The sequence below is a fragment of the Rhipicephalus microplus genome, chromosome 2 (genome assembly GCF_043290135.1).
Source record: "Rhipicephalus microplus isolate Deutch F79 chromosome 2, USDA_Rmic, whole genome shotgun sequence".
Classification (NCBI taxonomy): domain Eukaryota; kingdom Metazoa; phylum Arthropoda; class Arachnida; order Ixodida; family Ixodidae; genus Rhipicephalus; species Rhipicephalus microplus.
The window spans coordinates 41,809,766-41,823,617 of record NC_134701.1 but is presented as its reverse complement, the minus strand read 5'-3'; the positions used below and the strand labels follow the sequence as shown (position 1 = coordinate 41,823,617).

Genomic DNA, 13,852 nt, shown 5'->3' with positions numbered 1-13,852 from the left:
CTCGGAAGGTGTTGCCTTGAAGACGCTGGTACATATGCCGTGACTTACTGCGCAAGCTTCGCGGGCATCTTGCCCGGGGCCACCGCCAGAGCTTTGATACACTCTTAAGTGCGATGAACTGTCGCTCTAGAGATATCCGGAGCATGGCTAGCGTGTACCACTTTTTTCTGGAGGACTTTACAAGTACCTTATACATGGAGGTCAGTAATCATTCCAGCAATACAGTTGCCTAGGTTCTCGCACCTCAAGTTGTGCCTAGAATTTATAATATTTTTCGAAGATCTATGCACAATCATTTTTGCATCAAAGTTCTGTTTTTCTGTTTGGGAAGCACACCACAAGAGTGTCTTCTATTGTCAATCAAATAACAACTATGTCACATTTTTGCTGCTTTTGTACTTCGAACGCTGGACGGCACTGTTTTTTTTTTCTGCAGAATCATCCTCTAGATCTTATATATCAGGCTCCAAAATAGGTAGAGAATACAAAATTTTACATTGGTTTAATATGGTGATGCCAGTACATTTGCGGAACAAGTTAAACAACTAGGTTCGTGTCAGTGGCCAGTGATAGGGCAGAAAACAAACAAGTGGTACTCACAAAGCGCGTCAATTATTTTTCACGTGGTTCAACAAAATTTGCTGCTCGTTGTTTTGGCGTTTTGTGTCTTCGTTTTTTTATTTTTCGACATTTTGATTTTTCGGCATTTCACTTTCTTAGCATTTAAATTTTTCGTCGTTCTGACAATGGGCTTTTTCATATTTCGGCCTTTTGATTTTCGGCTTTTTGGTATGGACCCGCGAAAATGCTGTAGGTCCGTGTGCTCACATTCAGGTGCACGTTAAAAAACCGCAGTTGTTTGAAATTTTCGGAGCCCTCCACAGCGGCGTCTCTCAATCAATCGGCGCCTACTAGGCCTAAGTCCAGATTCCGCACCTGTTCCGCCTCATTGCAGCATGACAGCTCCTACTACATCCAAGGTTATGCTGCCATCGCAGACCACTGTTCCCTCGTAGGTAACTCTTGAACATCCTCGTGTTCCTGAAGTTTTCCGTGGGGAAGAGTGCGAGGATGTCGAGGACTGGCTCGAACAGTTCAAACTGGTCGCTGTATCCAACCATTGAAGCAAACAGCAGAAACTCGGCCTTGCATATTTCGCACAGGAAGATAGCGCTCGCATGTGGTACGAGAACCGCGAAGCTACATTCCAATGTTGGGAAGGTTTTTGTCGAAAACTCCTCGCTATATTTTTGAACTCCAACCGACGGGATCGCGCACAGCAACTGATTGAGGTGCGCGTGCAAAAACACAATGAAACAGCCGCCATGTACACAGAGGGCATGATTCGTCTGTTCCGACGAGCTGACCCTGACATGCCCGAGGCGAAGAAGGTGCGTCACCTAATGCAGGGAGTTAAGGAACCAGTGCTTGCGGGCCTCGTACGAAATCCCCCTACAACAGTAGATGAATTGATAAGAGAAGCGACTGTTATTGAGCGCGCACTGCAACAACGACGCCAACACTTTGACCACCTGCCGAACCACATGGCAGTAAGTGCTGCAGCTCAAAACACTGCCGTATGCGAAAGTTCCCTGTGTAGTGGGGAATTCGCAAGGCAATGACTAGTGGGACCATCGCTGAGTGCGAAGCGCGAGCGGGAGCACGAGCTGTAGACGCTGGACGGCCCAAGCATTTGTTTCCGTACCGGCTGTCCGCCTTTTACCTGGCGTCGCTATTAAACCCCCTTGCAAAGTGGTGGAAGTGTGCTGGGTACGCAAACCTGGAACTTCGAAGCCGGAAGCTGCCCACTGCATCAGCAATGCCTGATCAGACGACCTAGCAAGGCACCACCCAGCAAAGCACGGCCTAATCTCAACTGGTCATCGTGCCTACCACCCTGCGCCAACGAGATCCGCCCTTCTCCAGCGGCACCGAGGACCAAGATGTGGAGGACTGGTTGCAGCTGTTTGAAAAGGTAAGCGCCGCCAACAAGTGGGACGACCCCTCGAAATTAGAGTATGCCCCATTTTATCTCAAAGACGTCGCCAGCCTGTGGTTCACAAACCACCATACTGAATTTATCACTTGGGCCGGTTTCAAGACCACCCTCACAGCTGTGTTCGAACGCCCCGCAGTGCGCAAGCTGCGTGCTGAGCAGCACCTACGCGGACGTGCACAAAGGCAGGGCGAAAACTTCACTAGCTATATTGAAGATGTAATCGATTTATGCCGGCGCTCTAACCCTGAGATGACCGAACATGACAAGATCAGGCATATTTTGAAAGGCATAGACGATGATGCCTATCAAATGTTGCTGGCAAAGGGCCCAAGTACCGTATCCGAACTTGTGACCTTGCGCCAGAGCTTGGAAGAGATTCGGAAACAACGTGCAGCAGTTCGGAGGTCGACGACTGCAGACGACTCTCTCGCTGCCCTGGTTGTCGGTGGTGACAGCTCCCTGCTGGAGCAGATAAAAGAATATGTACGCGAAGAGGTCGCACGACAGCTTTCGTATCTGCCGACCACCGAAGCACCAACGAACCGCCTAACGCCGACAATCAGACAGGCTATTCAGGAGCAGGTCTCCGAGGCGTTGCTATTACCTACGCCTGCCTCTCCACCAACGCATGTTGCCGCGCCACTGACTTATGCGGCCGTCGCGGCAATGCCTCCATCTCGTCTGCCAATGTATACGCCACAACCTGTGCGACCGTCCACCGCGCCGTTTCCAGCTACACAGCAGCACGCCGGAAATCCTTGGCGCACTGCTGACAACCGGCCCATATGTTACTTTTGTGGAATTCCAGGTCACGTTGCACGTCTATGTCGTCGGCGCTTCACAGTTAACGCACCAAGATATCCTGACTATTCATTTCGGCATCTGTTGTGTCTTCGCGGTTTCTGTGTGTGTGTGCGCGCGCACCTGTTGACGCCTCAGCTGGCCGCCTGCACCACATCAGACTTTTGTTACTACCACGTGCGCATCGTTATCTGACTAACACTACGCTGCCTATAAATACGTCATACACTTTTGAATAAACGTTCTTTTCATTCTGCTGACTACGTTGACACATTGCTGGTCCGGCGCTGCTATGCGCACACCATGGCTATGCTACAGTGGCGACGAGGATGTTCACCACCCATGCAGTGAAAGACGACCCTGAACCTGACACTACGGAAAATCGAGCAACCAAGGCGATCATGGCTCACCACCAGCTTCCGGACTTCGAAGAAAGCAAAGATAAGTGGACGCCATACCTTATCAAAGTCGAAGCATACTTTGAAGCGAATGCCATTGAAGACTCGACTAAGAAAAGAGCATTGCTGGTTGCTGCCTTAAGCACCCACACGATACAAGTGCTGGCAGGGAAGGTGGCTCCACGCAAGCCGAATGCGCTGACTTATGAAGAAGTCGTGGCAGTGTTGAGTGAGCACTACGACCCCAAGCGACATGAAATCACAGAAAGTTACAAGTTTTTCAGTCGATGTCAAGCGGAGGGTGAGCCCATTAATGAATTCCTGGTCGACATTCGCCGAATAGCTGATAATTGCAATTTCGGCAGTGCATTAAATCGCATGCTACGAGATCGCATTGTGTGTGGTGTCCGGTCAAGTGCACTACAGAAGCAGCTACTTGCGAAGCGGGAATTAACATTAGAAGACGCTGAAGCGATGGTCCTTTCAGCCGAAGCTGCAGATAGTGGCGTGAAAAACATAAACGGATCTGGATTGACACCAGTGTTAAAAGTACAAGCGTACCAGCAGAAAACACCGCAAGACGAGAGACGAAGGGCTACACGTCAAGAATGCTCAAGGTGCGGTAGTGCAAAGCACAATGAGAGCGGTTGCACCTGGTCTAACGCTCGCTGTTATCGCTGTGGAGGACGCGGTCACCTTGCGAGGAAATGCCGAAGCCGCGGTCCTCACGAGCAAGGAACAGCAAGCAGGGCACAAACCAACATTCTCACGGGGACGGAAGGTTCGACAGACGACGAACACGAAGCAGCGCACATCTGGACCTTGGCTTCGGAACGGAAGAGTTGTCTGGTGCCACCAATTCGCCGAACGTTCTCTTGGTGCGGTGTGCAGCTTACCATGGAAGTTGATACTGGGTCGCCCGTTTGTGTTATCCCACGTCAACTGTACGAGAAGCACCGCGACCAATGGCCGAAACTGAGACCATCCAGTGTGAAATTATCCTGCTACACAGGACGACTGCCAGTGCTTGGGGAGCTTGCGCTCAGTGTTTCTCATAAGGGAGTGACGGCGGAGTGTGCGCTGACCGTGTTAGACTGTGCGGGACCAAGCCTCTGTGGTCGAGATTTAATTCAGCTGCTGAACGCCGCTGGTGCTCCGGTGGTTCGCGTTGCAGGAGACTCTGAGCCCACAGAACAAACGGGGAAGTCCAGTGTGAATAGCATATTCAACGACTTCAACGACGTGTTTTCCGAGGAACTGGGGCTCATCACAGGCCCTCCGGTCAGTCTGCACCTGAAAGAAGGCGCCGTACCTAAGTTCTGTAAGTCCAGACCCATTCCATATGCGCTACGCGACCGCGTGTCACTTGAACTTGATCGGTTAGTGTCCTTAGGCGTGTTATCACCGGTGGCACACTCGGAATGGGCGTCACCTATAGTCGTAGTTCTTAAGAAAGATGGCGCAGTGAGAATCTGCGGTGATTTCAAGGCCACAGTGAATCCCGCATGCGCCACTGAACAATATCCCTTGCCTATCATTGAAGATATGTTTGCGCAACTACACGATGGGGATTGTTTCAGCACACTGGATTTACGGGACGCATACAATCAAGTGGCACTGGATGAGTCGGCAAAGAAAATTTGCGTCATTAACACACCAAGAGGGCTTTTTTGCTACAACCGATTGCCTTTCGGAATAGCCTCTGCACCCGCGATATTCCAAAGAAAAATGGATGAGGTTCTATCTGGTCTGGTGGGTGCACAAGCTTACCTTGACGATGTGCTCATTTCTGAAAAATCAAGCGACAGTGGTGAAAGGCTGAAAAACGTTTTGAAGCGGTTTCGAGAGAGAGGCGTAAAGTTGAGACACGATAAGTGCAAGCTGCGCAGCCCAGCAGTTACCTATCTCGGGCATCGCATCGATCGCGATGGGCTTCATCCGACAGAGAAAAACCTCGATGCTATCATGCAGGCGCAGAGCCCCCGTAATGTCAGCGAACTGCGGTCTTTTTTTGGGAATGATCACGTTCTACGCGAGGTTTCTGCCTAACATGTCGACCACACTTTTTCCTTTGTATCAGCTGCTGGAAAAGAATGCGCGCTGGCACTGGGAACAGCCTCAAGAGCTTGCGTTTAAGGTGGCTAAGAAAAGTCTCAAAGCAGCCAAGGTTCTCGTCCATTTCGACCCTTCGAAGGAACTAAAACTTGAGTGCGACGCGTCGCCATACGGAGTGGGCGCGGTCTTGTTTCACACGATAGGAAACGTCCACAAGCCGATCGGCTTTCGCTCGCGTACGTTAACACAGGCGGAGCGCAACTATTCACAGCTCGAGCGAGAGGCACTGGCACTGGTATTTGGCGTAACTAAATTCCGCGACTACCTTCTAGGTCGGGAATTCACCTTGGTGACTGACCACCAACCGTTGCTGGGCCTGTTGAGGTCAGACAGGCAGACGCCCACAATGGCCGCTGCCCGGATCCAACGTTGGGCGCTTCAGCTGGGGGCCTACCGGTACCAGCTGCAGTACGCCCCAGGACGACAGATGCTGAATGCTGATGCCTTAAGCCGCCTGCCGCTGCAAACTACGGAAACTGACGAAGATGGTGAGCCACCCGAATATGTACTCTCGCTAAACCAGCTGAACAACGGTGTCGTGACAACGCGTGAGCTGAAGGCTTTCACCGCTTCGGATCCTGTCCTGGCAAAAGTCAAACGGTACATATTACATGGGTGGCCCAGACACGCCAACGGGCTGGCAAGGGACGTACTGCCATTTTTTGACCGTAAGCTAGAGCTATCCGTTGCACATGACCTTGTTTATTGGGGCAATAGGGTCATAATACCAGCCGAAGCAAGAGTGCAAGTGCTGCAGCTTTTACATGAGACTCACCAGGGTTCGCCGGCAATGAAATCTGTCGCGCGCTCTTTGTTTTGGTGGCCAGGCCTAGACAGAAATATTGAAGAGGTGTCTACTCAGTGCCAGAACTGTGTTCAAAATTTGCCGATGCCAACCGCGGCGCCCGTTGTCAAGTGGCCAGAAACCGGCGAAAGGTGGTCCCGCATTCACATTGACTACGCGGGGCCGATCGGCGGAAAAATGATACTCGTCATAGTTGACGCCCACACGAAATGGCTCGAAGCCGTACCTCTGTCACATGCTTCAACAGAAACCACCATTAACTGCTTACGTGCCATTTTCAGCAGGTTTGGGGTACCACGCACAATCGTGTCCGACAACGGGACTCAGTTTTCCAGCCATGATTTTGAGGAATTCGTAGCAAACAACAACATAGTGCACCTCCGATGTGCGCCCGACCACCCCCAGTCTAATGGTGCAGCGGAAAGGGCAGTGCGTACTATAAAAGATGGCCTTCGAAAAATGAGGAGAGGAAAGCTAGAGGAGAATCTGATACGCTTGCTGTTTAACTATCGGAGGACGCCACAAAAGTGCGGTAAATCCCCAGCAGAGTTGCTCTTGGGTTACCAAATACGCTCACGGCTGGACACATGTTTTCCTCCAGCCCTTACAGGATCAAAAGAAGACCAAGAGGACTGGCTGCCGCTACCAGGAAGTGACGTATACGCCCGCAATTATGGTGTGGGGAGCAAATGGACGCCTGGCAATGTGAAGGCGACGTCTGGAGCGAGAATGGTGACCGTGAACACTCCGGACGGGGTCGTCCAGCGGCATGTTGATCAACTTCGCCCGCGACAGGACTCGCCACCAGTAACAACTGCCACAAGTCCCAGCGAGTCAGACCAAGCAACGGAACCATCGCCTCCGGAAGCGGTAAGCTCGAATGCAGGCATGTCTTCTCGGCTCATCCCTAATGATGCTGGTTCTGCACAACGTGCATCACCGAAGATCACGGCCGTCCCGATGAGTACCGGTGTCGCCCAACAAGCCCTCAGGCGTTCAACAAGAGAACGCAAGACAGTACAACGCTTTCAATTCTAAGGGGGAAGGAATGTTGTGTCTTCGCGGTTTCTGTGTGTGTGTGCGCGCGCACCTGTTGACGCCTCAGCTGGCCGCCTGCACCACATCGGACTTTTGTTACTACCACGTGCGCATCGTTATCTGACTAACACTACGCTGCCTATAAATACGTCATACACTTTTGAATAAACGTTCTTTTCATTCTGCTGACTACGTTGACACATTGCTGGTCCGGCGCTGCTATGCGCACACCATGGCTATGCTACAGCATCCATACCACGCGCCTCACGTACCACCTGAAGTTCACGAACGCGATGTGCAAACTGCTTCCGGCGCCCGAACATTCGCTTCTAGACTTCCCGCTCGCCTTCACCTTCAACAAGTCGTCATTCTGTATCGCCTATGCGTCGACGACCCACCTCCATTGAGACGGAAAACTAACTGCCGCAGCTCCGGAGGCACGAGCTGCGTCATCGTCTAATCGTTTAAGTCCTCGCCTGTCTCCCGCCAATCTTATCGATGTAATCGTCGAAGGTGTACGAACACTCGCACTCATCGATACCGGTGCCGCGATACCTGTGATTAGTCAAAGACTCTGCTGCTCTCTTCGTAAAGTGACGATGCTTTCTCCCGTGGTTTCTCTTAGTACTGCGAGCGCCCAACAAATTGAGCCCGTCGCGGCATGTACAGCAAAAGTGGTTATTCGAGACGTGTTGTACACCATTGAATTTCACGTGTTGGCTTCATGTTCCCACGATGTCATCCTAGGATGGGATTTCTTATCACGTCATCACGCCGTCGTGGACTGCGCTCGGGCCGAAGTGGAGCTGTTACCGTTTCGTGATGCGCCTTCTGTTGATGCGGCCGTATCTAGTGTGGCTAACCTTGTCGTCGCGACGGGCATAAACCTTCCTCCTTTCAGCGCCCAGTTTGTCCCTGCCTGCTGTGCTTCACTTTCTGACGCTACCGTCCTATTCACGCCATCTGACATCTTCGGTAGCCGCCACCACACATCGCTGCCATTCGCCGTTCTTGAGCTTTGTCAAGACACTACCGGGATATTTATTTCCAATCCCAACTCGTGCCCCCACAGTTTGCGCCGCAACGAGACGCTCGGCCACATCGATGAAGGTACTATCGTGCCTGCCGATTTCTTCGACACCAAGCCGAATATGGAGCTGAACGCGTTGGTTCCTTACTTCGCCTCTTGTTCCCACCTCGCCTTTGTATTTACTGATTCCCTAAAGGGCAATCAGTAAATACATTGAAAACCAATATACACAAAAGATAAAGAAGAACAAAGAAAAACAAAAAAGTAAACAAATGAGAAAAGTAAGGTGAACAAAGTTTTACAATGTAAAAACGGAACAAAATCAGGTTAACACGAAAAGATTCATGGTTGTAGATAGATACCATGTGATCTGGAAGGCTCTTCCAATGTGCTATGGCTCGAGGTAATGGTGATGAGTTAAATGCCAGTGTGTGACCATGAATTCACATAAAACTACGTGCGTTGTGAATGCGTCGAATTTGGCGCAAAAGAACATGAAGTGACAAACAGTGGCATTTATTACTGTAGATGTTCCTATGAAATAAACATAAAAGGGCGATTACGTGGCGTTGATCCAATGGCATAGATAATTTTGATGTGATGACCTTGTGTATGATCCATACTCTAATTGTGGACGAACATAGCTTAGATATTATAATGCACGTACGTTAGAAGGAGCGTTGCGAAAGTTTCTGCAAAGATAGCCCACAAACTGGGAGGCTTTTGAAGAGACAGCTGCAATGTGCGTGTTCCAAGATAAGTCTGATGAAAGGTCAACACCAAGATATTTATATAATTGTGTGGCTGAAACAAAGGTATTATTAATAGTATAGAAAAAAGAGGAGTTACTAAGCTTTCTAGTGAACGAGATTAACTTGCATTGAAAGGCATTCAGAGACATCTGCCATGTTTCACACCATCTACAGGTAAGATTAGGGTAATTTTGGAGAGTGGAATGATCCTCAACAGATTGAATATTGCCGTAGTTGACGTAATCATCTGCGAACTACTTAACGGAGGGTGAAAGGTTATGGGGAAAGTTGTTAATCTATAATAAAAAGTGTAATGAACATAGCACACTGCCCTGGAGAACACCAGGCGTGACATCGCAGATGTTGGACTAACGCCAAAAAGTCGGTGGAACAAACAAATCCAAGAAGCGATCGAGAAGCGACGTGTGGCATCACAGGAGCACAGATAGGCAAAAAGAGAGAAGCTGTCACAGGTTGAAGCCAACGAACTATGGGAAATATATTTAGAGAAAAAGAATTAGTTGTGTAGAAATCGGTCATGGCAAAATAAAGGTGAAAAGGAACGCTCGATGGAAGACGTTGGCGAGAGGAAGGCCGTGCCTAGAATATTGTAGAGCCACCAAAATGCGATAGTTAAGATGTCTGTCACAGTGCAAAAACATATGGTAGATGAAGGAGGGAATAAATTGTAAGGTAAGAAGCGCTAGGCTACATCCGAGAGGTAACAGCAGATTCATTTAAAAAATTGCCCTGGGGGTTTCCTCTGTCAGTAAAAGTAAAAAAAAATAGTACTACCGAGAAATAGGTTGTACTTAATAATTTTCAGTTGGAAGAAGGCTGAAGGGAAAATTTCTAAGCACACTACTCCGGGCTTAGATGGGGTTCCCGTCAGCCTCATTAACGAACTAGGACATTACACTGAATAAGCATTGCTGAATTCTGTAGAAAAGTGCTTACAGAAAAGGGAAATATCAGGCAGTTGGCGGAAAAGTAGAATGGACCTAATCTATGAAAGCAAGGAACAAAAGGTTAACATTCCCACGTATAGACCACTAACCAATACATCGGTGCTATATTGATTGGCGATGCAAGCAGTAAAATTAAAAATAGAAACTTGGGCAGAGCAAAATAATATTTTCGGAGTACCTAAGTATCGATTCCGAATGGAGCGGTGTTAGACGAGAACCTTTTCGTTTATACTCAGTGTATATAAATATCTAAAATAGAAAACATGCCCTTATCCACTGCTCTTCTGGACACCACTGGGGCGTATGACAACGCCAATCAGGAAATATTGTGGGACATATTGAAGTAAGTAGGCGTAGGGGACGGCTGTATACATGTTTTCAGAAAGATATACCGAGAAAATACAGTTTGCAGAGAATGGGAATGAATAAGTAGCAGTGACAGCATTGAAATTAGCAAGAAGCTGAAACAGTGATGTCATTTGTCGCCGCTGTTATAGATGCGGTACATGGTGAGGTTGAAAAAAGCGCTAGGAGATAGTAACATTAGGTTTAATCTGCCGCACAAACACGTCGGCGTGATGGTTGAGCAGAAACTTCGCGCTCCACTTGATGCTGACGATGTTATTGTTTGCTGATTTTCAAAACGATATACAGTGGTTGGCATATATATATATATATATTATATATATATATATATATATATATATATATATATATATATATATATATATATATATATGTGTGTGTGTGTGTGTGTGTGTGTGTGTGTGTGTGTGTGTGTGTGTGTGTGTGTGTGTGTGTGTGTGTGTGTGTGTGTGTGCGCGCGCAGAAAGAAACGCGATGCTCTAGGACTCTGATTCAGTGCAACAAACTGTGAATTTACGCTATTTAATGATCCCGAGGAGAAATGCTCTCATAATAGGGCCAATAAATACTGAGGGTAAGCGAGCACAAGTACCTCGGAGTGTGGGTAAGTCAAGGAGATACATATGTGAAGGTACAGACAAAAACATCAGCAGCAAAGTGAAAGAGAAATACTGCAATAATGAAGCACAGAGCGTTACGAGGATACAATAGGTATGAAGTGTTTCAATGTCATTGGAAAGGCGTAACGGTTGCAGGGCTTACATTTGGGAACTCAGTGGTGTGCATGAAGTCACAGGCGCATTCAGGAATGAATGTAAATCGAAGGACTGCGGGACGCTTCGCGTTGGGCGCTCAAAGGAGACGTCAAAGAGGCTGTGAAGGGGGATTTGAAGGAAGCTCAGAGCAAAATGAGACGAGCACGTCAGCAGAGGCACAATGGTTGCCTACATCGCAGAAAATCAAGAAGAATAGGGGGGCAGGGTAGGTGTTCAAGTGTTTTTATAGGAAGAGGATGGGCACCAAGTGGAGAAAAAACGAGGAGGCTGCCACGTGAATGTACGGCTGGTAGTATGGGCGATATGGCAACAAGGAGCATGAAGTGAAAAGTTGGTGAGACTGAAAGGGTGTATTGAATGACAGCGATGGAAAAGAAGCCGGCTCTGAGTAATTGCCGAAAGGGCAGAAACTAAATAAAGAGGGAGACGTTTGCCTTAGAGCGCGCAGGTATAATGCGAGATTCAGTAAAAAAGAAAAATGTACATGCTTTCAGCGTCAAATGAAAGCCGAACAGCGGCGAGCCTTCGCGGCAGTGCAGTGCGCGCCGTCCAATTATCAACATCAACAGGCACGCACAACCTGTCTGGCTGCTCTGCGTATCTATTGCCACGCTCCTTTCCCAAGTTTTTTTATGGCCGCATTAGTCATGTATGTGCTGCCTCGCACAACCACGTCCATCGACTTAGGAACCACCGAGAAAAAATTAGGTGCGATTATACCCACAACAGGAAGATCACAGATTCTTCTACTTACGTCACTGCTAGCGATAGAAATGAAATACAGTATGGAACTTGTACATCTCCAAGGCAAAAGGGTGTTAAAAGGGTGTGTGGTTCGTCCTTTTGGGGAGTAATGTGGCTGCCCCAACCATTAATTTATTTAAGGACTAACGTCACCAGGTCTAACAATTAGTCTCTACAGACTAGCTCAAGGGACTAACATTTAGTCCTAATGACACCTAATACAACCTAATGACAATGGTTGTATACGAAGGACTATTGGTCAGCTGCCCGCTCGTAATAAGTTCACGCGCTACGTGACGCAACACATGCGCTTAAAAAGGTGTTTCACACTCGCCGTTTGGCTACAGAGGGCGCTGACTGATACTCCCACTTCTAAATTCACATATAAAGCCAAAAAAGTGGGTGGAGGGAAGGCCGCTGTGTTAACTCAGTGGTTAGAGCATCGAACGCGTTTTCCGAAGGTTGTAGGCTCAATTCCTGTTCACGGCTGGTTATTTTTTCACCCTGTTTTCTTTCTTCTTATTTACATTCCATTTGTTCTAATAACTTCCCTTATAAATTCCTTGGCATCATTGTCTGTTCGATCTCATTAATATTGTGTCAAAACACGGAAAAACGCGCCCTTATGTGCACACTTCTTTCCCTTATATATATATATATATATATATATATATATATATATATATATATATATATATATATATATATATATATATATATATATATATATATATATATATATATATATATATGTGTGTGTGTGTGTGTGTGTGTGAAGATTTTGTTTGCTTAAATAATCAGACACAATGGCACTTGGTTCGTTTTCTTTAGTTATGCACCTATTTATTTCCATGAGTAAATGCCAAGGCAGAGTACAGCTTACAAACCCGCAGATCTGCCTGAGGAAGTGATGAAAGAGACTCATATAGAAGCAGTAGAAAAAACAATGTCGTTTTGTGGATACCACGAAATGCGAAATTCTGCGCTTACTACGATAAATAAATGTAAATATTCCCACGCCACCTGTGGTTCAAAAAAAAACCATTATGATTAACGGAATCTGAAAGTATTCAACCGCTAATTACACTTTTCCATGGCCGTGATCATGTGAGGAACAATGTGAAGCATGTAAAATAAACATTGTAGTAAACCAAGCGAAACGTATGTGTAATGTTATTAGGAAGAACAAACGTGTAAGCAATAATTGCGAAAAGCTTCAGTGTAGCATCGGGTTCAACCCACTGCTGAACACCTGGACCACACGTTTCAGTTTTCGCTGAATAATCATTTGTACGAAGTGCTTGGGCGGTGATTTTTCTTGCTTTTGTCCCTTGCTGAAGCTCATACAGATTCATACTGTAACCTTGAGGAAAATCGGGCGGCACGGTCGTTCAACTATTGTGGGAATGATGGGAAGTACACAGTTATGATCGACTTGCCTTAGTTAGCAAACTGCTAACGGGTTATACTTAGAAATTTTGGCGCAACCTCGACTCACGCAAACACTCACACAAGCACACACACTTACACCAGAGCAACACACACGACACGCAGCGCTCACTACCAACTGTTTATTGCTCCTATCTGACCTTCTTAAATACGTACATCGAAATGCGCAAAGGCACAAACTAACAGAACTGCGCCAGTAGAAAACCAACATGGCGTCACCACACCACTAGGAACAAGTAAAAAGTAAAAAAAGTAAAAAAAGTAAAAAAAAGGGGGTTAACACGAAAAGGAGATATAATCGCTAAACCCTCGCATCAAGGAAAGATATTTCTTGTTGATGCAACACCAAAGATGGCTCGCTGACACATATATCTTTATTCTTTTCTATATAATATGCTTCTAACAGCAAACGTGCTGATAAATTTGAGCTTCTCCCAAGAATCCTTGTATCCGAAAATCGTGGTTCACACCCACATGCGGCAATATGCGACACAAGATGTGCGTACTTATCCTCGTTTTTCTTAACCTTTAGCGCATGCTCCCTAAGCCGGTCATTGAGGCATCGCTCGGTAATGCCAATGTACACGTTACCGCAGGAAAAAGGAATGGAG

General features: G+C 47.4%; 1 protein-coding gene across 1 annotated transcript; it reads left to right on the top strand.

Moving 5' to 3' along the window:
• Nucleotides 1–5,426: 5,426 nt before the first annotated feature.
• On the top strand, nt 5,427–7,345 carry LOC142796223 (uncharacterized). The gene is made up of 2 exons (XM_075886396.1): nt 5,427–5,801; nt 6,720–7,345. The coding sequence occupies exons 1-2, from the start codon at nt 5,660–5,662 to the stop codon at nt 7,154–7,156; spliced, it is 579 nt and encodes a 192-aa protein (XP_075742511.1). The 5' UTR covers nt 5,427–5,659; the 3' UTR covers nt 7,157–7,345.
• Nucleotides 7,346–13,852: the final 6,507 nt, after the last annotated feature.